The 24415-nt window shown below is 47.2% G+C and overlaps 1 protein-coding gene across 1 annotated transcript in view; it reads left to right on the top strand.

The window, feature by feature from the left end:
• LOC309543533 (neuronal acetylcholine receptor subunit alpha-10-like) overlaps positions 1–9950 on the top strand; it is a 66558-nt gene extending 56608 nt beyond the window's left edge. The window contains exons 4-5 of the mRNA XM_082276005.1: positions 4833–5365; positions 9192–9950. Coding sequence (XP_082132131.1) covers positions 4833–5365; positions 9192–9814 — 1156 coding nt within the window. The 3' untranslated portion in view covers positions 9815–9950. The remainder of the gene's footprint in view (positions 1–4832; positions 5366–9191) is intronic.
• The last annotated feature ends 14465 nt before the right edge of the window (positions 9951–24415 follow it).

Below are 24415 nucleotides of genomic sequence, written 5' to 3'. Positions count from 1 at the left end.
GGTGTCAGAAGAACCTACAATGGAAATCTGCTGCAGATCACATGACCCAACATTCTCTGGCTTCCACCATGGAGATTTCCTGTAACTTCCGTCCTGAAGATGAAATGAGAAGGAAATCTCTTGAAATTGAACAAATGTCCGATGTTTGAGATTTGCCACAAGAACAAGTCTTTCCTTTGGAGGATTTTTCCTCACCTCTTGCTCTGGTGACAACTCAACATTTTTGGTTTTCCCCTGACTTTCGGTCACAGGACAAGTACAGGGGTCACTCTCCCCAGCGGGGGCCGCACAGCAATGAAACAGACAGAGGGTCCAGCGGTTTCCTACTCTGTCCAAAAATAAAGAGAAACCCATTTGCCTTTACATTGTAATGAATCAGCCCGGCCCATGGCTGTTTGTGGACTTCTTGCCTCTCAAATGGTTCCATTCATCTAAAGGTGGTCAAAGACATCAGTGGATAGTTGTTGGCACCACAGGAAAACTGCGGGCATTCATGGTTATGTGGCAGAGCAGTCAGGTCGGGTTTTCTACATTCTTTTATGGTCCGAAGTGAACACCGGCAAAGATCACCTCATGGTCAACGCCACCATAGAAAAGGAACTCTACAAAATGTATATGAGTAGATGTGTGCTAGGAAAGCATGTAAATGGCATTTATCTCTTTATGTCCTTCACTAGATATACTGGACACATCCATCTGTACCCTCACTGTCCATAACTGTCCATCATTGCCCATCACTATCCATCATTGTCCATCACTGTCCATCATTATCCATCACTGTCCATAACCGTCCATCACTGTCCATAACCGTCCATCACTGTCCAAAACTGTCCATCATTGTCCATCACTGTCCATCATTATCCATCATTGTCCATCATTGTCCATCACTGTCCATCATTGTCCATCACTGTCCATCACTGTCCATCACTGTCCATCATTGTCCAAAACTGTCCATCATTGTCCATCATTGTCCATCACTGTCCATCATTATCCTTCATTGTCCATCACTGTCCATCATTGTCCTTCATTGTCCATCACTGTCCATCATTGTCCATCACTGTCCATCACTGTCCATCACTGTCCATCATTGTCCATCACAGTCCAAAACTGTCCATCATTATCCTTCATTGTCCATCACTGTCCATCACTGTCCATCACTGTCCATCATTGTCCATCATTGTCCATCACTGTCCATCATTGTCCTTCATTGTCCATCACTGTCCATCATTGTCCATCACTGTCCATCACTGTCCATCACTGTCCATCATTGTCCTTCATTGTCCATCACTGTCCATCATTGTCCATCACTGTCCATCACTGTCCATCATTGTCCATCACAGTCCAAAACTGTCCATCATTATCCTTCATTGTCCATCACTGTCCATCACTGTCCATCACTGTCCATCACTGTCCATCATTGTCCATCATTGTCCATCACTGTCCATCATTGTCCATCACAGTCCAAAACTGTCCATCATTGTCCATCATTGTCCATCACTGTCCATCATTGTCCATCATTGTCCATCACTGTCCATCACTGTCCATCACTGTCCATCATTGTCCATCACTGTCCATCATTGTCCATCATTGTCCATCATTGTCCATCACTGTCCATCATTGTCCATCATTGTCCATCACTGTCCATCATTGTCCATCACAGTCCAAAACTGTCCATCATTGTCCATCATTGTCCATCACTGTCCATCATTGTCCATCATTGTCCATCACTGTCCATCATTGTCCATCATTGTCCATCACTGTCCATCATTGTCCATCACTGTCCATCACTGTCCATCATTGTCCATCACTGTCCACCACTGTCCATCATTGTCCATCATTGTCCATCACTGTCCATCATTGTCCATCACTGTCCATCATTGTCCATCATTGTCCATCACTGTCCATCACTGTCCATCATTGTCCATAACTGTCCATCACTGTCCATCATTGTCCATCACTGTCCATCATTGTCCATCAATGTCCATCATTGTCCATCACTGTCCATCATTGTCCATCACTGTCCATCACTGTCCATCATTGTCCATCACTGTCCATCATTGTCCATCATTGTCCATCATTGTCCATAACTGTCCATCACTGTCCATAACTGTCCATCATTGTCCATCATTGTCCATCACTGTCCATCATTGTCCATCATTGTCCATCACTGTCCATCACTGTCCATCATTGTCCATCACTGTCCATCATTGTCCATAACTGTCCATCATTGTCCATCATTGTCCATCACTGTCCATAACTGTCCATCATTGTCCATCACTGTCCATCACTGTCCATCATTGTCCATCACTGTCCATCATTGTCCATAACTGTCCATCACTGTCCATAACTGTCCATCATTGTCCATCATTGTCCATCACTGTCCATCATTATCCTTCATTGTCCATCACTGTCCATCACTGTCCATCATTGTCCATCACTGTCCATCATTGTCCATCACTGTCCATCACTGTCCATCATTGTCCATCACTGTCCATCATTGTCCATCATTGTCCATCATTGTCCATAACTGTCCATCACTGTCCATAACTGTCCATCATTGTCCATCATTGTCCATCACTGTCCATCATTGTCCATCATTGTCCATCACTGTCCATCATTGTCCATTATTGTCCATCACTGTCCATCATTGTCCATCATTGTCCATAACTGTCCATCACTGTCCATAACTGTCCATCATTGTCCATAACTGTCCATCATTGTCCATCACTGTCCATCATTGTCCATCACTGTCCATCATTGTCCATCACTGTCCATCACTGTCCATCATTGTCCATCACTGTCCATCATTGTCCATCATTGTCCATAACTGTCCATCACTGTCCATAACTGTCCATCATTGTCCATCATTGTCCATCACTGTCCATCATTGTCCATCATTGTCCATCACTGTCCATCATTGTCCATTATTGTCCATCACTGTCCATCATTGTCCATCATTGTCCATAACTGTCCATCATTGTCCATAACTGTCCATCATTGTCCATCACTGTCCATCATTGTCCATCCCTGTCCATAACTGCCCATCATTGTCCATCACTGCACTGTCCATCATTGTCCATCACTGTCCATCACTGTCCATCACTGTCCATCACTGTCCATCATTGTCCATAACTGTCCATAACTGTCCATAATTGTCCATAACTGTCCATCACTGTCCATCACTGTCCATAACTGTCCATCATTGTCCATAACTGTCCATCAATGTCCATCACTGCCCATCATTGTCCATAACTGTCCATCATTGTCCATCATTGTCCATAACTGCCCATCATTGTCCATAACTGTCCATCATTGTCCATCACTGTCCATCATTGTCCATCACTGTCCATCACTGTCCATCACTGTCCATCATTGTCCATCATTGTCCATCATTGTCCATCACTGTCCATCATTTTCCATCATTGTCCATCACTGTCCATCATTGTCCATCATTGTCCATCATTTTCCATCATTGTCCATCACTGTCCATCATTGTCCATCATTGTCCATCACTGTCCATCACTGTCCATCATTGTCCATCATTGTCCATCATTGTCCATCACTGTCCATCATTTTCCATCATTGTCCATCACTGTCCATCATTGTCCATCACTGTCCATCATTGTCCATCATTGTCCATCACTGTCCATAACTGTCCATCACTGTCCATCACTCCCCCGTTGGACACTTCCATCTGTACCCTTACTGTCTATCACTGTCCATCACTGCCCCCGTTCTGAAGATATACTTGACACTTCCATCTGTATCCTCATTGTACATCACTGTCCATCACTGTCCATCACTGTCCATCATTGTCCATCACTGTCCATCATTGTCCATCATTGTCCATCATTGTCCATCACTGTCCATCATTGTCCATCATTGTCCATCATTGTCCATCACTGTCCATCATTGTCCATCACTGTCCATCATTGTCCATCACTGTCCATCACTGTCCATCATTGTCCATCACTGTCCATCATTGTCCATCACTGTCCATCACTGTCCATCATTGTCCATCACTGTCCATCATTGTCCATCACTGTCCATCATTGTCCATCATTGTCCATCACTGTCCATCATTGTCCATCACTGTCCATCACTGTCCATCATTGTCCATCATTGTCCATCACTGTCCATCATTGTCCATCACTGTCCATCATTGTCCATCACTGTCCATCACTGTCCATCATTGTCCATCACTGTCCATCATTGTCCATTATTGTCCATCATTGTCCATCATTGTCCATCATTGTCCATCACTGTCCATCATTGTCCATCACTGTCCATCATTGTCCATCACTGTCCCCACCCTGCCCTTTGTATGATTGGAATAGTCTGGTCATATAGACGACTGTGGGAACTACAAAGCCCAATTCCAAGCAATGGAACCAAGCCCTGGCCAGAGGGTGTCCGGTCTGGAAAGAGGAGTTATTCAATGACATAACTTGTGAATTATGCCATAGAGGTACATTTTCTTTAGTCCCTGCACTTACCTCCATTACACCTGTCCATAGACACTTTGTGGAGTTGTTCTTCTATGGTGGCCTTGACCATGAGGTGACCTTTGTCTGTGTGCACTGCTGGCCATAAGAGAAATCAGAAAACCAAACCTGACTGCTCTACTGCATGAATGCCTGCAGTTGTTGTCCATTACAGAGGTCTTGTGGTGTTGGTTTGTGCCAACAACTATCTACTGTTGACCAACTGAATGGAACCATTTGGAAGGCTTCTTTCTTGGTAGACTATAGAAGACCAATGACAACAATTTACCTTCATTATCTGCTTTTCCCCCTTTATAAGTTTCTTATTTCCATCTTCTTCCCCTCCAGTGCTGATGACCAGTTCACGGGATCCATGGAGACCAACGTTGTGATTCGGTATGATGGTCAGATCATGTGGGACTCACCAGCCATCACCAAGAGCTCCTGTAAAGTGGATGTCTCCTTCTTCCCATTCGATGGGCAGCAATGTCGCTTGACCTTTGGTTCCTGGACCTACAATGGTAACCAGATTGATATCCTCAACCACCTGGACACGGGAGATCTGACTGACTTTGTGGAGAATGTGGAATGGGAGGTTCTGGGGATGCCAGCCAAGAAAAACGTCATCACCTATGGTTGCTGTTCTGAGCCTTACCCCGATGTCACCTACACACTAATTCTGAAAAGGAGAGCCTCCTTTTACATCTTCAACCTCCTCCTGCCCTGTGTGATGATCTCCTTCCTCGCTCCTCTGGGGTTTTATCTACCTGCAGATTCTGGGGAGAAGGTGTCACTGGGTGTCACTGTCCTCCTGGCTCTCACCGTATTCCAGCTGCTGGTGGCGGAAAGTATGCCACCCTCAGAAAATGTGCCACTAATCGGTGAGTAAAGGAAGGGGTGACACCATCAGAACCTCTCAATCATTTATTACAAGACATTTTACATTTATCAGAGCTACCATTATGCCCACATTCTGCATTTTCTTGACTTTTTCCCTCTCCTCTCCACTCCTCTAATTTTCCTTGCATTCCCTTCCCTTCTCCTCTCCTCTCCTCTTTTCTTCTCCTCAACTCTTTCCTTCTCCTCTTCCCTTCCCTTCCTCTCTCCTCTCCTCCCCTCCCCTCTCCTCTCCTCTTCCCTTCTCTTCTTCTCTCCTCCCCTCTCCTCTCCTCTTCCCTTCTCTTCTTCCCTTCCTCTCTCCTCTCCTCTTCACTCCCCTGTCCTGTTCCTCTCCTCTTCCCTCTCCTCCTCTCCTCTCTCTTCAGTTCTCCTCTTCCCTTCTCTTCTCTCCCCTTCTCCTCTCCCCTTCCCTTCTCTTCTTTCCTTCCCTTTTCTTCTTCCCTTCCCTTCTCTTCTTCCCTTCCCTTTTCTTCTTCCCTTCCCTTCTCTTCTCTTCTCCTCTCCCCTTCCCTTCCCTTCTCTTCTCCTCTCCCCTTCCCTTCTCTTCTTCCCTTCCCTTTTCTTCTTCCCTTCCCTTCTCTTCTCTTCTCCTCTCCCCTTCCCTTCCCTTCTCTTCTTCCCTTCCCTTTTCTTCTTCCCTTCCCTTCTCTTCTTCCCTTCCCTTCCCTTCTCTTCGTCCCTTCTCCTCCCCTTCCTCTCTCCTCTCCTCTTCCTTCTCCTCTCCTCTTCACTCCCCTGTCCTGTTCCTCTCCTCTTCCCTCTCCTCCTCTCCTCTCTTCCATTCTCCTCTTCCCTTCTCTTCTCTCCCCTTCTCCTCTCCCCTTCCCTTCTCTTCTCCTCTTCCCTTTTCTTCTTCCCTTCCCTTCTCTTCTTCCCTTCCCTTCTCTTCGTCCCTTCTCCTCCCCTTCCTCTCTCCTCTCCTCTTCCTTCTGCTCTCCTCTTCACTCCCCTGTCCTGTTCCTCTCCTCTTCCCTCTCCTCCTCTCTTCCCTTCTCCTCTTCTCTCCCCTTCCCTTCTCTTCTCCCCATCCCTTTGCTTCTCTGTTTTCCTCTCCTCTCTTCTCCTCTTCCCTTCACCTCTCCTCTCCCCTCCTCTCCTTTTCCCTCTCCTCTTCCCTCTCCTGTCTTCCCACAATGTGCTTGTGTGCTTCCATCAGAATACTGCTTCCTCCAGTCGTGAACATACAGTATCTCACAAAAGTAAGTACACCGAGTGTACAACAACACTGAAGAAATGAGACTTTGCTACAATGTAAAGTAGTGAGTGTACAGCTTGTATAACAGTGTAAATTTACTGTCCCCTCAAAATAACTCAACACACAGCCATTAATGTCTAAACCGCTGGCAATAAAAGTCAGTACACCCCTAAGTGACAATCTCCAAATTGGGCCCAATTATCCATTTTCCCTCCCCGGTGTCATGTGACTCGTTAGCGTTACAAGGTCTCAGGTGTGAATGGGGAGCAGGTGTGTTAAATTTGGTGTTATCGCTCTCACTCTCTCATACTGGTCACTGGAAGTTCAACATGGCACCTCATGGCAAAGAACTCTCTGAGGATCTGAAAAAAAAATTGTTGCTCTACATAAAGATGACCTAGACTATAAGAAGATTGCCAAGACCCTGAAACTGAGCTGCAGCACGGTGGCCAAGACCATACAGCGGTTTAACAGGACAGGTTCCACTCAGAACAGGCCTCTCCATGGTCCACCAAAGAAGTTGAGTGCCGTGCTCAGCGTCATATCCAGAGGTTGTCTTTGGGAAATAGACGTATGAGTGCTGCCAGCATTGCTGCAGAGGGTGAAGGGGTGGGGGAGGGGTCAGCCTGTCAGTGCTCAGACCATACGCCGCACACTGCATCAAATTGGTCTGCATGGCTGTCATCCTAGAAGGAAGCCTCTTCTAAAGATGATGGACAAGAAAGCCCACAAACAGTTTGCCTAAGACAAGCAGACTAAGGACATGGATTACTGGAACCATCTCCTGTGCTCTGATGAGACCAAGATAAACTTATTTGGTGTCAGATGGTGTCAGGCATGTGTGGGGGCAACCAGGTGAGGAGTACAAAGAAAAGTGTGTCTTCCTACAGTCAGGCATGGTGGTGGGAGTGTCATGGTCTTGGGGTTGCATGAGTGCTGCCGGCACTGGGGAGCTACAGTTCATTGAGGGAACCATGAATGCCAACATGTATTGTGACATACTGAAGCAGAGCATGATCCCCTCCCTTCAGAGACTGGGCCGCAGGGCAATATTCCAACATAACGACCCCAAACACCTCTCCAAGACAACCACTGCCTTGCTAAAGAAGCTGAGGGTAAAGGTGATGGACTGGCCAAGCATGTCTCCAGACCTAAACCCTATTGAGGATCTGTGGGGATCCTCAAATGGAAGGTGGAGGAGCGCAAGGTCTCTAACATCCACCAGCTCTGTGATGTCATCATGGAGGAGGGGAAGAGGACTCCAGTGGCAACCTGTGAAGCTCTGGTAAACTCCATGCCCAAGAGGGTTTAGGCAGTGCTGGAAAATAATGGTGGCCACACAAAATATTGACACTTTGGTCCCAATTTGGACATTGTCACTTAGGGGTGTACTCACTTTTGTTGCCAGCGGTTTAGACATTAATGGCTGTGTGTTGAGTTATTTTGAGGGGACAGTAAATTTACACTGTTATACAAGCTGTACACTCACTACTTTACATTGTAGCAAAGTGTAATTTCTTCAGTGTTGTCACATGAAAAGACAGAATAAAATGTGAGGGGTGTACTTACTTTTGTGAGATACTGTAGATATCAGATATTATGGCCACCAATATACAAGACTAGCTGAGAATAGCTTGTATAAGATCTGGAATGGTCTGGAGTTGGGGGGGGTGTAACGATCTGGAGTTGGGAGGGGTATTAGGTCTGGAGTTGGGGAAGTGTACCGGTCTGGAGTTGGGGGAGTGTAACGGTCTGGAGTTGGGGGAGTGTAACGGTCTGGACTTGGGGGGGTGTAACGGTCTGGCGTTGGGGAGTGTAACGGTCTGGAGTTGGGGGAGTGTAACGGTCTGGAGTTGGGAGAGTGTAACGTTCTGGAGTTGGGGGGGTGTAACGATCTGGAGTTGGGGGGGTGTAACGTTTTGGAGTTGGGGGGGGTGTAACGATCTGGAGTTGGGGGGGTGTAACGGTCTGGAGTTGGGGGGTGTAACGGTCTGGAGTTGGGGGAGTGTAACGTTCTGGAGTTGGGGGAGTGTAACGGTCTGGAGTTGGGGGAGTGTAACGGTCTGGAGTTGGGGGGGTGTAATGGTCTGGAGTTGGGGGGGTGTAATGGTCTGGAGTTGGGGGGTGTAACGGTCTGGAGTTGGGGGGTGTATTGTAACTGACAAGTCCACTTATTGGACATTTGAGGGAACATTCTGATTTTTGGCCGGGTTGCTGTATTTGTTGGATATGATTTTCACTTGTTTGGCGATGGATCTTTGAAGTGACCCCGTCATTGGTATAACAAACCTCCACCAGCTGTACCCTATAATGGAATAACTAGTGTACTTACCAGGTGACCACTGAACTTCAGAGGCCTGGGAGTGGCGAATAGCATTTCCCCGACCCGGGGCTGGAGCTTCCCCCATTGGCCCCCTACGTCCCTCCAGAAAAGCCCAGTGGGGGACATGCTATCCTACACACCCAGAGCTCTACAAGAAAAGCGAAGTTCCCTAGACAGGTAAGTACACAGGTGGTCCTCTGACAGGGTGCAGCTGGTAGATGTTGGTTAGTAATATACAAAGTAATAATGTCCATTGACTGAAGACTCACAGTGGTTTCTCCCATTGCAGGAAAGTATTACATTGCCACGATGACCATGATCACGGCCTCCACCGCCCTCACCATCTTCATCATGAACATCCATCACTGCGGCCCGGAGGCCAAGCCCGTCCCCAAGTGGGCCAAGAAGTTCATCTTGCAGTATATGTCGCGGATATTCTTTGTCTATGAGGTGGGTGAGAGCTGCAAGAGGCCGCAAACCGAGTCAGAGAGGCGGCCCAAAGGACAGGCCATAAATGGGCAAGCCAAATGGGAGGAGCCCCCAGCGGTACCGAAGAGCTGTCCAGACAGCAGTTCCAACACCAAGGTGGTGAAGGAGGAGATGGACTGGGGATATCAAGATGGCCATAAGGCCTGGAAAGAGCCAGGTGGTAAATACGAAAGCTCTGATCCCTGCAGCGGTGGGAAGGGGTGCGGGGACAAGGAGTGCTCAAAAATCTATTGTCTGTGCCACAACGAACGCCTGCTTAAAAACATTGAGTACATGGCCAACTGCTTCCGGGAACAAAAGGCTGCTCAGAAACGGACTGGCGAGTGGAAAAAGGTGGCAAAGGTCATGGACCGTTTCTTCATGTGGGTGTTCTTCATCATGGTCTTCTTCATGAGCGTGCTTATCATGGGCAAAGCCATCTGAAGGGCATCCCGATGGAGGAGGTCTAGGCCTCCAACTCACAGTATTCTTTACCTGCCTAACCTGGTGAGTTTGGCAGCTCCTGGGTGCAGTTTTCACCGGGTGCCCAATGTAGAGGGTATGCATCTGCCCGGTGACGGGGGGGGGGGGGTCAGCACCAAACTGCCGAGAACTTCTCCTGGCTCCAGACCCGTGGTGGACCATCACAATGTGGTCGACAGAAGTACTATAATAATAAACATACTGCCATCCAAATCCTTAGAATGTCTTTAAAATTTCCATCATTGTATATTTCTGCTGTCATCTATTATTTGTGATCCCGATGTGGACCTTCAGAACTCATAGAAGGTCCTGAATCTTCTGATCTGGCAATGCCTGCCTGGTCCGGTTCTTATACCGTTCTCCAGGTTACGGGGTACGCCCAGCAACGGACAAGGAATCATTTAGTTCAACCAGAAACAATAATAATAACTATTTTACCAGAACTCCCAGATGGTTTGTAAGGGACCAGAGTGGTAAATCTGTTCTCAATGAGAATAATAGACGGCATGGTGCAGCCGGCCAGTGTCCCCTACACCGGAACACACTCTAACACAGGACAACTCCTATAATAATAGAATAATAGACGGTATGGTGCAGCCAGCCAGTGTCCCCTACACCGGAACACACTCTAACACAGGACAACTCCTATAATAATAGAATAATAGACGGTATGGTGCAGCCAGCCAGTGTCCCCTACACCGGAACACACTCTAACACAGGACAACTCATATAATAATAGAATAATAGATGGTATGATGCAGCCGGCCAGTTTCCCCAACACCAGAACACACTCTAACACAGGACCACTCCTATAATAGTAGAATAATAGACGGTATGGTGCAGCCAGCCAGTTTCTCCTACACCAGAACACACTCTAATACAGGACAACTCCTATAATAATAGAATAATAGACGGCATGGTGCAGCCGGCCAGTGTCCCCTACACCGGAACACACTCTAATGCAGGACAACTCATATAATAATAGAATAATAGACAGTTTGGTGCAGCCGGCCAGTGTCCCCTACACCGAAACACACTCTAACACAGGACTGCTCATATAATAATAGAATAATAGATGGTATGGTGCAGCCGGCCAGTTTCCCCTACACCAGAACACACTCCAGCACAGGACATCTCATATAATAATAGAATAATAGATGGTATGGTGCAGCCGGCTAGTTTCCCCTACATCGGAACACACTCTAACACAGGACAACTCATATAATAATAATAGAAAAATAGACGGTATGGTGCAGCCGGCCAGTGTCCCCTCCACCAGAACACACTCTAACACAGGACAACTCATATAATAATAGAATAATAGATGGTATGATGCAGCCGGCCAGTGTCCCCTGCACCGGAACACACTCCAGCACAGGACAACTCATATAATAATAGAATAATAGACGGTATGGTGCAGCCGGCCAGTGTCCCCTCCACCAGAACACACTCTAACACAGGACAACTCATATAATAATAGAATAATAGATGGTATGATACAGCCGGCCAGTGTCCCCTGCACCGGAACACACTCCAGCACAGGACAACTCATATAATAATAGAATAATAGACGGTATGGTGCAGCCGGCCAGTGTCCCCTACACCGGAACACATTCTAACACAGGACAACTCATATAATAATAGAATAATAGATGGTATGATACAGCCTGCCAGTGTCCCCTACACCGGAACACACTCCAGCACAGGACAACTCATATAATAACAAATAGAATAATAGACGGTATGATGCAGCCGGTCAGTGTCCCCTCCACCAGAACACACTCTAACACAGGACAACTCATATAATAATAGAATAATAGATGGTATGATACAGCCGGCCAGTGTCCCCTACACCGGAACACACTCCAGCACAGGACAACTCATATAATAACAAATAGAATAATAGACGGTATGATGCAGCCGGTCAGTGTCCCCTACACCAGAACACACTCCAGCACAGGACAACTCATATAATAATAATGGAATAATAGACATATGGTGCAGCCAGCCAGTATCTCATACACCGGAACACACTCTAACACAGGACACTTCATATACTAATAATAGAATAATAGACGGTATAGTGCAGCCGGCCAGTATTCCCTACACCAGAACACATTCTAACACAGGACACTTCATATACTAATAATAGAATAATAGATGGTATGGTGCAGCCGGCCGGTATTCCCTACACCAGAACATACTCTAACACAGGACAACTCATATGATATTAGAATAATAAACGGTATGGTGCAGCCGGCCAGTGTCCCCTCCACCAGAACACACTCTAACAAAGGACAACTCATATAATAATAGAATAATAGATGGTATGATGCAGCCGGCCAGTATCCCCTACACCAGAACACACTCTAACACAGGACAACTCATATAATAATAGAATAATAGATGGTATGGTGCAGCCGGCCAGTATCCCCTACACCAGAACACACTCTAACACAGGACAACTCATATAATAATAGAATAATAGATGGTATGGTGCAGCCGGCCAGTGTCCCCTACACCAGAACACACTCTAACACAGGACCACTCATATAATAATAGAATAATAGATGGTATGGTGCAGCCGGCCAGTATCCCCTACACCAGAACACACTGAAACACAGGACACTTCATATACTAATAATAGAATAATAGACGGTATGGTGCAGCCGGCCAGTGTCCCCTACACCAGAACACACTCTAACACAGGACAACTCATATAATAATAGAATAATAGATGGTATGGTGCAGCCGGCCAGTGTCCCCTACACCAGAACACACTCTAACCCAGGACAACTCATATAATAATAGAATAATAGATGGTATGGTGCAGCCGGCCAGTATCCCCTACACCAGAACACACTGAAACACAGGACACTTCATATACTAATAATAGAATAATAGACGGTATGGTGCAGCCGGCCAGTGTCCCCTACACCAGAACACATTCTAACACAGGACACTTCATATACTAATAATTGAATAATAGATTGTATGGTGCAGCCGGTCAGTATCCCCTACACCAGAATACACTCTAACACAGGAGAACTCATATAATAATAGAATAATAAAGGGTATGGTGCAGCCGGCCAGTATTCCCTACACCAGAACATACTCTAACACAGGACAACTCATATAATATTAGAATAATAAACGGTATGGTGCAGCTGGCCAGTATCCCCTACACCAGAACACACTCTAACACAGGACAACTCATATAATAATTGAATAATAGACGGTATGGTGTAGCCGGCCAGTATTCCCTACACCAGAATACACTCTAACACAGGACAACTCATATAATATTAGAATAATAAACGGTATGGTGCAGCCGGCCAGTATCCCCTACATCGGAACACACTCTAACACAGGACAACTCATATAATAATTGAATAATAGACAGTATGGTGCAGCCGGCCAGTATCCCCTACACCAGAACACCCTCTAACACAGGACTGCTCATATAATAATAGAATAATAAATGGTATGGTTCAGCCGGCCAGTATCCCCTACACCAGAACACCCTCTAACACAGGACTGCTCATATAATAATAGAATAATAAATGGTATGGTTCAGCCGGCCAGTATCCCCTACACCAGAACACCCTCTAACACAGGACAATTCATATAATAATAATAGAATAATAGACGGTATGGTGCAGCTGGCCAGTGTCCCCTAGACCAGAACACTCTCTAACACAGGACAACTGTACTGTATTGATTTTTTTTTGTATGCCTGCACCTGCTAAGTACTTACCTTCAGCCTTGATGTAGAGATCTTCACTTTGTGAGTCGCGCATTCTTTCTCTAAAAATTTCTACTTGGCATGCTGCGGCCATATTCCTGCGGTAAATGTCGTATTTCAAATGAACGCTTAAGGCTGCCATGACAGTGGACATTTTCGGAGGAAAGGATGTGCGGCTTGGAGGGGGTGGGGAGTGGGGTCACACGGTGATGATCACTAGATTGGGGCTGAAGGTATAAGACCAGAGGCACAACTAGAACCTTCAGGGCCCCGGTACAAGAGACCATAAAGGGCCCCCAGATCCCTGGCCTTCCCTTCAAGCTTGGACTCTTCCCACTGATCCTGGGGCCCTTTACTCCCGTTGTGGGGCCCTTTATTATGGTCCTGCAGGGGGACCCTTTCACAAGTTCTGCAGTGGGCCCCCTTCCTGCCATCTTGGGGCATGCCAGGGCCCGGTTGCAAGTGTGACCTTTGCGATTCTGGAAGTTCACCCACTGGTGTCAGTAATTTTTATTTTTTTATATTTTAATTGTATTATTGTTTATCTTTTTTATTTTTATTTTTTTACAATGTCACTGACTATGACTCTGTCCATTCAGAAAAGGAAGGAGCTGGTAAATTACATATTTACCGACCCCTTCCTGGTTCTTTATTGTGACACATTCCCTGCAGCAGCCGGCAGGAGAGGGGAGGGAGCACAGTGGGGGGGGGCAGGGGAGCACACAGGGGCCCAGAGACAGCAGAACACAAGTGAATTGGATAGGAGGAGTGGCTGGGACAGCATACAGAGGAACCAATCTCCTCCATTTTCCTCCTGCAGCTACAGGAAGACAGTGATTTCTCTACATGCTGCCCCTCCTATCCAGGTGTACAGGGGAGCAGCACAGGCCCCCTGGAGCATGGGGCCCGGTTGCAATTGCAACCCCTGCAACCCCTGTAGTTACGCCCCTGTATAAGACCAGCTGGGCAGCAATCAGTAGGGTGGCAGCAACCAAATAACAGAAACTTAAAGTACATTTGTGCAAGTGCGTGCATTCTCATTATTGGGTAGAATAATGTAAACGTTCGCTCACAGCGGGACGCTGCGATATTACCCCCCCCAGAATCCTTCCAGTGTTACAAAGGTTCCCAGACTGTCTACAACGATCCTGAGAGGACATACTGACACCCAGGAACTCCAATTTTTTCACAACAAAAGAATTCATTTCCCTACAAATTTCCCGATGTTTCCAGAAGTCCAATCGCGTCAAACCAGCCTGATATCACCAACATGAGCAGACGGGAGGAAATCTTCCAATAATGAAATGAATGGACTGGGAATCAGTTTTATTCACATGGAAGTGAGATCCAATGAAAACCCCCCGAGGGAACCCTGCCAGGTGGTCCGAGAGACTTTCCAGTGCCTTTAACCCATTTCCCACCAGTTGGTGGAAGGTTGTGGAATATTCATTGGATTCCTCCAGAGATTGTCACCTTCCACCAGATTTCATACTTTTTTTCTGTTCTGTTTAAGCTGTCTCTAGAAACAGGTGTAAGTTTCCCCATGTTGGCTGGACATGCCCTCCTCTCCTCATGGGGGTGGGGTGGTTGAGTCTCTCTGCTGATCTCAGAGCAATGACCAGTAGGGGCAGCTTGACAGATTCATGTAGACCCCAGTTCAGGACCCCCCTTCTTTAATCTGGTATCCACCATCCCAGACTTAACACCCCCTCCTGAACCTTCCTAACCCCCTCCCCCACAGCCCCTCCTGAACCTTCCTAATCCCCTCCCCCACAGCCCAATTCTCTTATAATCTCCGCCATCTTGTTCTCCATTTCCCCATTACTCAGAAAGAAGATATTTAGCTTCATTCTTGTTCAAGCTCATGTCCTAGGGGGGCCCCAGGAGCAGAACCAGATTGCAACCACAGCATCTAATACCCCCTGTACCTAACACTAGGAAAGAGATGGGCTGATATAACTGTTCAAGGAAGGCCTTCCACCTGTTTCCAGAGACAGCCAGCAACAAGAAAAACCCTTCCTACTCCGAGAGAAACCTTTTAATGGAAAGCAGAGGAAATATCGACGTATCATGAGATCTATAATCCCCATATAGAACACCCTACATGTTGGTCTGAATTGATGAAGAAATTCAATTTTTTACATTTTTTTATTGGATGATTTATAATAGAAAATAAAACATGTTTTTTTTTTTTTTTCAAAATTTTAGGTCTTTTTTATTTATATAATAAAAGCTAAAAACACAGTGATGATAAAATACCATCAAAAGAAAACTCTATTGTGGGGAAAAAATGATATAAATGTAATTTGAGTACAGTGTTGCATGACCGCACAATTTCCAGCTAAAGTAACGCAGTGCTGAATAGTAAACAATGCCCTGACCATGAAGGGGGTAAATGAAAAGGGAGCTGAAGTGGTTAAGCTGACACTGTATGTAGAATCCTAGCGGGTACACAGACTTTCTTCTCTCTTGCTGGTCCCAGTGCCCTCTGTTCTGTTTCTAGGTATCAGTGCATCCTTCTCCATGAGAGTCACCAGGCCTTGCAAAAAACAACCAGCCTCCTTCCTGATTTTCTCCAACAAGATCCCCCCTGGGTCTCACCTTGGTATCCCCCCTGGGTCTCACCTCGGTATCCTCCCCAGGTCCCTTCTTGGTACCCCCCGGGTCTCCTCTTGGTATCCCCCCCTGGGTCTCACCTTGGTATCCTCCCCGGGTCCCTTCTTGGTACCCCCCTGGGTCTCGTCTTGGTATCCCCCCTGGGTCTCACCTTGGTATCCCCCCTGGGTCTCACCTCGGTATCCTCCCCGGGTCCCTTCTTGGTACCCCCCAGGTCTCGTCTTGGTATCCCCCCTGGGTCTCACCTCGGTATCCCCCTGGGTCTCACCTTGGTATCCCCCCTGGGTCTCACCTCGGTATCACCCCTGGGTCCCTTCTTGGTACACCCCGGGTCTTGTCTTGGTAGCCCCCCCTGAGTCTCACCTTAGTATCCTCCCCGGGTCCCTTCTTGGTACCCCCCGGGTCTTGTCTTGGTATCCCCCTGGGTCTCACCTTGGTATCCCCCCCTGGGTCTCATCTTGGTATCCCCCCAGGTTTTGTCTTGGTATCCCTCCCAGGTTTTGTCTTGGTATCCCTCCCGGGTCTTGTCTTAGTATTCCCCCCTGGTCTTGTCTTGGTATCCCCCAAGGTCTTGTCTTGGTATCCCCCCCCAGTCTTGTCTTGGTATCCCCCCATTGGCAGCCAGGACAATTCCAGTACTACTGCAGGCCCTTTCTCCACATCCAGAATATTTATGTCCAGCAGCACCTCCCTAGGCCACAGCCTGGGGGAAGAGCGAGATCACAAGGCCTGCCCCAAATATTTATACCCCCCCCCAGCATGCACCAGTGGCCTGACCCTCCTACTGGGTTGGCTGAAGGAAACAAAAATATTCATAACTGTCTTTATTATGAACATTCATACTATTACCAGAGGTACCAGTGACACCTACTGGCAGCAGTAAGAAATCACAACCACACTGATCTTAGGGGGAGACCAAGTGATAAACTATACAAATCAATCTGGACTGACTACCACCAAACCAAAAACTGAATTAGGGTAGTAGTCCCTGTTTAAGACTGAAATGTTATCCTCACCTAATAAATTAAAAGGAAACTTATACATAAATGTCTGATTTGTTTGTAGTCTGTACAGTGAATAGAAATGACACATTGGATGGAGTACAGAATGAGTAATTCCCCACAAAGTTGTATACCCACCGGGGGGGGTAATTTTCCTTTCCATGTCGTCAGCAGACAGATGTGGTACAGCACACTAGACAAGGAGGGGGGGGGGGGAATGCCAAAGTACTTATTGATTAGAGATTTCACCAATCAGCCAAACTCCACCATCCATTGTGGGATGCTGGAACGTGCCGTACATTGGCCAAGTCTTCTCCTACATCTGAGGAAGACAATGTTCCCTACATTGACCAAGTCTTCTCTTACATCTGAGGAAGACAATGTTCCCTACATTGACCAAGTCTTCTCCTACATCTGAGGAAGACAATGTTCCGTACATTGACCAAGTCTTCTCTTACATCTGAGGAAGACAATGTTCCGTACATTGACCAAGTCTTCTCTTACATCTGAGGAAGAGAAGTTCTGTACATTGACCAAGTCTTCTCTTACATCTGAGGAAGACAATGTTCCGTACATTGACCAAGTCTTCTCCTACATCTGAGGAAGACAATGTTCCGTACATTGACCAAGTCTTCTCTTACATCTGAGGAAGAGAAGTTCTGTACATTGACCAAGTCTTCTCTTACATCTGAGGAAGACAATGTTCCGTACATTGACCAAGTCTTCTCTTACATCTGAGGAAGAGAAGTTCCGTACATTGACCAAGTCTTCTCCTACATCTGAGGAAGACAATGTTCCGTACATTGACCAAGTCTTCTCCTACATCTGAGGAAGACAATGTTCTATACGTTGACCAAGTCTTCTCCTAAGACTAATGAATCGTTTGATGCATGTGTCTTTACAGAGGAAGACGTTCTAAGATTGCTGTCTAAAGTGAAGACAAATAAGTCACAGGGTCCTGATGAGATACACCCAAAATTATTAAAAGAGCTTAGTGGTGAGCTGGCAAAACCATTAACAGATTTATTTAACCAATCATTAGTAACAGGAGTCGTCCCGGAAGATTGGAAATTGGCAAATGTCGTGCCCATTCACAAGAAAGGTAGTAGGGAGGAATCGAGCAACTATAGACCAGTGAGTCTGACATCAATAGTAGGCAAATTAATGGAAACCCTATTAAAGGATAGAATTGTGGAACATCTTAAATCCCATGGATTGCAAGATGAAAAACAACATGGGTTTACTTCAGGGAGATCATGTCAAACAAATCTTATAGATTTTTTTGACTGGGTGACTAAAATAATAGACGGTGGAGGTGCAGTAGACATTGCATATCTAGATTTTAGTAAGGCTTTTGACACTGTCCCACATAGAAGACTTATCAATAAACTGCAGTCATTGAGCATGGACTCCCATATTGTTGAGTGGATTAGGCAGTGGCTGAGTGACAGACAACAGAGGGTTGTAGTCGATGGAGAACATTCAGAACAAGGTCATGTTACCAGTGGGGTACCTCAGGGATCTGTACTGGGACCAATTTTGTTTAATATCTTCATAAGTGATATTACAAAAGGCCTCGATGGTAAGGTTTGTCTTTTTGCTGATGACACAAAGATATGTAACAGGGTTGATGTTCCTGGAGGGAAACGCCAAATGGAAAAGGATTTAGGAAAACCAGAAGAATGGTCAGAACTCTGGCAACTGAAATTTAATGTGGATAAGTGCAAGATAATGCACCTGGAGCGTAAAAACCCAAGGAAAGAATATAGAATATTTAACACAGTCCTGACCTCAGTATCTGAGGAAAGGGATTTAGGAGTAATTATTTCAGAAGACTTAAAGGTGGGAAGACACTGTAATAGAGCAGCACGAAATGCCAGCAGAATGCTTGGATGTATAGGGAGAGGTATAAGCAGTAGAAAGAGAGAAGTGCTTATGCCGCTGTACAGAACACTGGTGAGACCTCACTTGGAGTATTGTGCGCAGTACTGGAGGCCATATCTCCAGAAGGATATAGATACTCTAGAGAGAGTTCAGAGAAGAGCTACTAAACTAGTACATGGATTGCAGGAAAAAACTTACCAGGAAAGGTTAAAGGACCTTAACATGTATAGCTTGGAAGAAAGAAGAGACAGAGGGGATATGATAGAAACTTTTAAATACATAAAGGGAATCAACTCGGTAAAGGAGGAGAGCATATTTAAAAGAAGAAAAACTACCACAAGAGGACACAGTTTTAAATTAGAGGGGCAAAGGTTTAAAAGTAATATGAGGAAGTATTACTTTACTGAGAGAGTAGTGGATGCATGGAATAACCTTCCTGCAGAAGTGGTAGCTGCAAATACAGTGAAGGAGTTTAAGCATGCATGGGATAGGCATAAGGCTATCCTTCATATAAGATAGGGCCAGGGACTATTCATAGGATTCAGATATATTGGGCAGACTAGATGGGCCAAATGGTTCTTATCTGTCGACACATTCTATGTTTCTATGTTTCCTACTTCTGATGAAGAGAAGTTCTGTACATTGACCAAGTCTTCTCCTACATCTGAGGAAGACAATGTTCCGTACCTTGACTAAGTCTTCTCCTACATCCTGGTTCCATGGAGATGGCTCGGAATTCGGCCTCTGAAAGCCAGAATCCTGCAATAATCTTCTCCATCACCAGGGTGGGTGATAACATGAAAACCGGAATCCTCCAATAATAATCATCTCCATCAGTAGGTGAGTGATCAGATGACACGCCAGTTGGAGAATTTGGATTTTCATGTTATCATCCACCATGGTATTAAAGATAAGAGAGTATAGAGTGCAGAACTAAAGAGAATAAAGTCCGTAGAGTGCTGTGGACAGGTGTAGGAATTTACAACAATAGTGCCTATCATGCTAGCGCTGGGAATGCGCAATTCATAGAATACAGGGCTCAGGAGTGTGTAATGTACAGAGTGCAGGGCTCAGGAGTTTGTAATGTACAGAGTGCAGGGCTCAGGAGTTTGTAATGTACAGAGTGCTGAGCTCAGGAGTGTGTAATGTACAGAGTGCTGAGCTCAGGAGTGTGTAATGTACAGAGTGCTGAGCTCAGGAGTGTGTAATGTACAGAGTGCTGAGCTCAGGAGTGTGTGATGTACAGAGTGCAGGGCTCAGGAGTGTGGAAGGTACAGAGTGTATGGCTCGGGAGGGGGGAGGTACAGAGTGCCGGGCTCAGGAGTGTGGAAGGTACAGAGTGTGGGGCTCAAAAGTGTGGATGGTACAGAGTGCGGGGCTCAGGAGTTTGGAAGGTACAGAGTGCAGGGCTCAGGAGTGTGGAAAGTACAGAGTGCTGGGCTCTGGAGAATGAAAGGTACATTGTGCATGGCTCAGGATTTTAGAAGGTACAGAGCTCTGGGCTCAGGGTTGTCGAAGGTACAGAGTTCAGGGCTCAGGATTGTGGAAGGAACAGAGTTCAGGGCTCAGGATTGTGGAAGGTATAGATTGCAGGGCTCCTGAAAGAGGAATGTACAGCGTACTGAGCTCAGGAGTGTGGAAGGTGCAGATTGCCAGGCTCAGGAGTGTAGAACGTATAACGTGCATGGCTCAGGAGTGTGGAAGATACAGATTGCCAGGCTCAGGAGTGTAGAACGTATAGCCTGCATGGCTCAGTGGTGTGGAATGTACAGAGTGCTCGGCTCAGGAGTGTGGAGGGTACACTGTGCAGGGCAAAGGAGTATGGAGGGTACAGAGTTCAGGGCTCAGGAGTATGGAAGGTACAGTTTGCCGGGCTCAGGAGTGTAGAACGTAAAGCGTGCATGGCTCAGAAGTATGGAACATACAGAGTGCTCTGCTAAGGAGTGTGAAAAGTAAAGAGTGCAGGGCTCAGGAGTGTGGAGGGTACACTGTGCAGGGCTCAGGAGTATGGAGGGTACAGAGTGCAGAGCTCAGGAGTGTGGAAGGTACAGAACGCAGTGGTCAGTAATATGAAACATACAGAGTGCATAGGTCAGGAGAGTAGAAGGTACAGAGTGCGCAGGGCTCAGGAGTGTGGAAGGTACAGAGTGCTGGGCTCAGGAGTGTGGAAGGTACAGAGTGCATGGCTCAGGATTGTGGAAGGTACAGAGTGCATGGCTCAGGATTGTGGAAGGTACAGAGTGCAGGGCTCAGGAGTGTAGAAGGTACAGAGTTCAGGGCTCAGGAGTGTAGAAGGTACAGAGTGCAGGGCTCAGGAGTGTGGAAGGTACAGAGTGCTGGGCTCTGGAGAATGAAAGGTACATTGTGCATGGCTCAGGATTTTAGAAGGTACAGAGCTCTGGGCTCAGGGTTGTCGAAGGTACAGAGTTCAGGGCTCAGGATTGTGGAAGGAACAGAGTTCAGGGCTCAGGATTGTGGAAGGTATAGATTGCAGGGCTCCTGAAAGAGGAATGTACAGCGTACTGAGCTCAGGAGTGTGGAAGGTGCAGATTGCCAGGCTCAGGAGTGTAGAACGTATAACGTGCATGGCTCAGGAGTGTGGAAGATACAGATTGCCAGGCTCAGGAGTGTAGAACGTATAGCGTGCATGGCTCAGTGGTGTGGAATGTACAGAGTGCTCGGCTCAGGAGTGTGGAGGGTACACTGTGCAGGGCAAAGGAGTATGGAGGGTACAGAGTTCAGGGCTCAGGAGTATGGAAGGCACAGATTGCCGGGCTCAGGAGTGTAGAACGTAAAGCGTGCATGGCTCAGAAGTATGGAACATACAGAGTGCTCGGCTAAGGAGTGTGAAAAGTAAAGAGTGCAGGGCTCAGGAGTGTGGAGGGTACACTGTGCAGGGCTCAGGAGTATGGAGGGTACAGAGTGCAGAGCTCAGGAGTGTGGAAGGTACAGACCGCAGTGGTCAGTAATATGAAACATACAGAGTGCATAGCTCAGGAGTGTAGAAGGTACAGAGTGCGCAGGGCTCAGGAATGTGGAAGGTACAGAGTGCGCAGGGCTCAGGAGTGTGGAAGGTACAGAGTGCTGGGCTCAGGAGTGTGAAAGGTACAGAGAGCAGGGCTCAGAAGTGTAGAAGGTACAGAGTGCTGGTTTCAGGAGTGTGGAAGGTATGGGGTTTCTGGGCTCAGGAGTGTGGAAGGTACAGAGAGCAGGGCTTGGGAGTGTGGAAGGTACAGAGTGCGGGGCTCAGGAGTATGGAATGTACAAAGTGCAGGGCTCAAGAGTGTGGAAGGTACAGAGTGCAGAGTGTACAGGAACTTACACATACGCACAGCATTCGGGCTGCTCGACCACACCTGTACACGTGTCAGATGGGATGGGCGTATAACTATTCCCTGTGTTCCCATAAACATACATTGATGGGCAGCACCTGGCGGTTCAAGTATCTTATGCACACATGAATGGACTATGGGCCTTAGCACCCCTGAGACCTTTCCCTCCATAATTTCTTATCTATGCACTGACTCCGTAGATACAACTCATATGATGATAAAGGGGTCTTCCCCCTGCAGTATTGGTCAGTATATGGAAGGTTATCTACACAGCCCCCCATGCCAGTCAGTTTGTGGGCGGAGTTATCTTCTCCCTGCATGCGGGGTACCTTTTGCATGGAGGGCGCTCATCAATGTTTGGGACTAGGCAGAGACTGCTGTCATGTGAAAAATCCAACACTAAGGCAGTTCCCTGATTGTGTGACCTATCAATGATGTCCTACAAAAGGTAAAGGTATTATAAGAGCTCCAACCTATCTCTGAGGTCCTACAAGAGCTCTAACCTATCTCTGAGGTCCTATGAGAGCTCCAAACTATCTGTGAGGACTTACAAGAGCTCCAACCTATCTATGGGGTCCTACGAGACATCTGACTTATCCATGTAGCACCCTCTATAGTGTGTGTTAGATGTTAGTGAAAGTCTGTTAGTGTAGGTAAAAATTAGTTTGGCTCAGGGTCAAGCCTGAGCTAAGATTTTGGGTCAGGGTTTAGTGACTCAGGGCTGGATGACTCATCCTAGCAGCCTCTCTGGTGCCTCCCCTTGTTTTCTAGGACATTGGAGAATGTTCTAGACATAGTGGGTAGAGGTTAGCAGGAGCTGCTTGGCATATTTATGAGGACCCCAGCCAATCCCCAGTAAAGGGCTGGCAGGGGGCAGGCCACCTCATAAATAGGCATGAGTCATGCTAGCAGAAGCAGTCAGGTGGAAGATGTAGATGGCGTGCTGAGGAGGCTGCCAGTGGCCTTCAAGGGTGCCACTAGTCTAGGGGGGTGACCTTGGGCTGGGGCTCGGGTGCTGTAAGGATCCTGCCATAACACATGGAGGAAGCCCTTCCTGGAGGCACGGAAGCAAGGAAATAGGACAGCAAGAGAAGGTCAGCAGGCCTGAGTGATCTCCTTAGAGTCAGCGGGTGGCCTGGTGAGTGTCAGTCTGGAGGACTGTGGGGAAAATTTAGCCTGGGGGGCTAGTGAAACGGGCAGCTGTTGCCAGGTGGGTTGGCAGTGCCTGAAGAGGTGGTGCTGGGAACAGTAGCCACGGCAAGAGTACAGGCTGGACAGTTTAATTTTGCTACACAACCAAGGTGCCTCAGGTCCCTGCCTGTAATGGGCCAATGCTCTTTATGTGTCTGAGTGACCGTCACAGTGATCCAGCTGTGTTCTGCAAGCAAGTGTGTGCTGGGGGAAGAAAAGGAGCTGTATATAGAGACTGTATATAAAGGCTATAAAGGAAGAGTTGTCCCTGAAGTTTTACCAAAGTTAAGTGGGCATCCTGTAAACTCCCACCCCTATCCAAGTTATTACCAGGGGCTGACTGGCAGCTTTCGGCCCAGGGGGCAAGTACAAACCAGAGGCCCGTGGTGCAGCAACTTGGCCCCCCTCCTCCCACTCTCTCTCTTCCTGGCCTCCTCCTGACCCCCCCTTCCATGCTGAAGCTCTGCTCCAGGTACTCTCTACACACTAGCCGAATCCGGGTTCCTGACTTGGCCAGTGGAGGCTGATTGGGGGAAACTAGGAAAGCTTGGTCGGTACTGGCCAGGGGAGGAGAGTCTCCAGTCATTTAACCGGCCTCTGCTCAGACACAGTTTACACCATCCATGTGGGGGGGGGGGGGCTCTGTCTTTGTCTTCATCCCACACTCAATAGGTCAGCGGCAGGAACATTTTACTTCCCTTCACCAGGAATCCTTTAGGCCTGTCTGTGGCAGAAGCTGTGCAGCCTTTTTATGGGGCATCAGAGCAGCCCAGGGGGTAATTGCCCCCCTGTC

This window comes from Pelophylax lessonae (assembly GCF_965119305.1).
Source record: "Pelophylax lessonae genome assembly, contig: HAP1_SCAFFOLD_172, whole genome shotgun sequence".
NCBI classification, from domain to species: Eukaryota; Metazoa; Chordata; class Amphibia; order Anura; family Ranidae; genus Pelophylax; species Pelophylax lessonae.
This window is presented reverse-complemented; position numbering and strand designations above follow the sequence as displayed.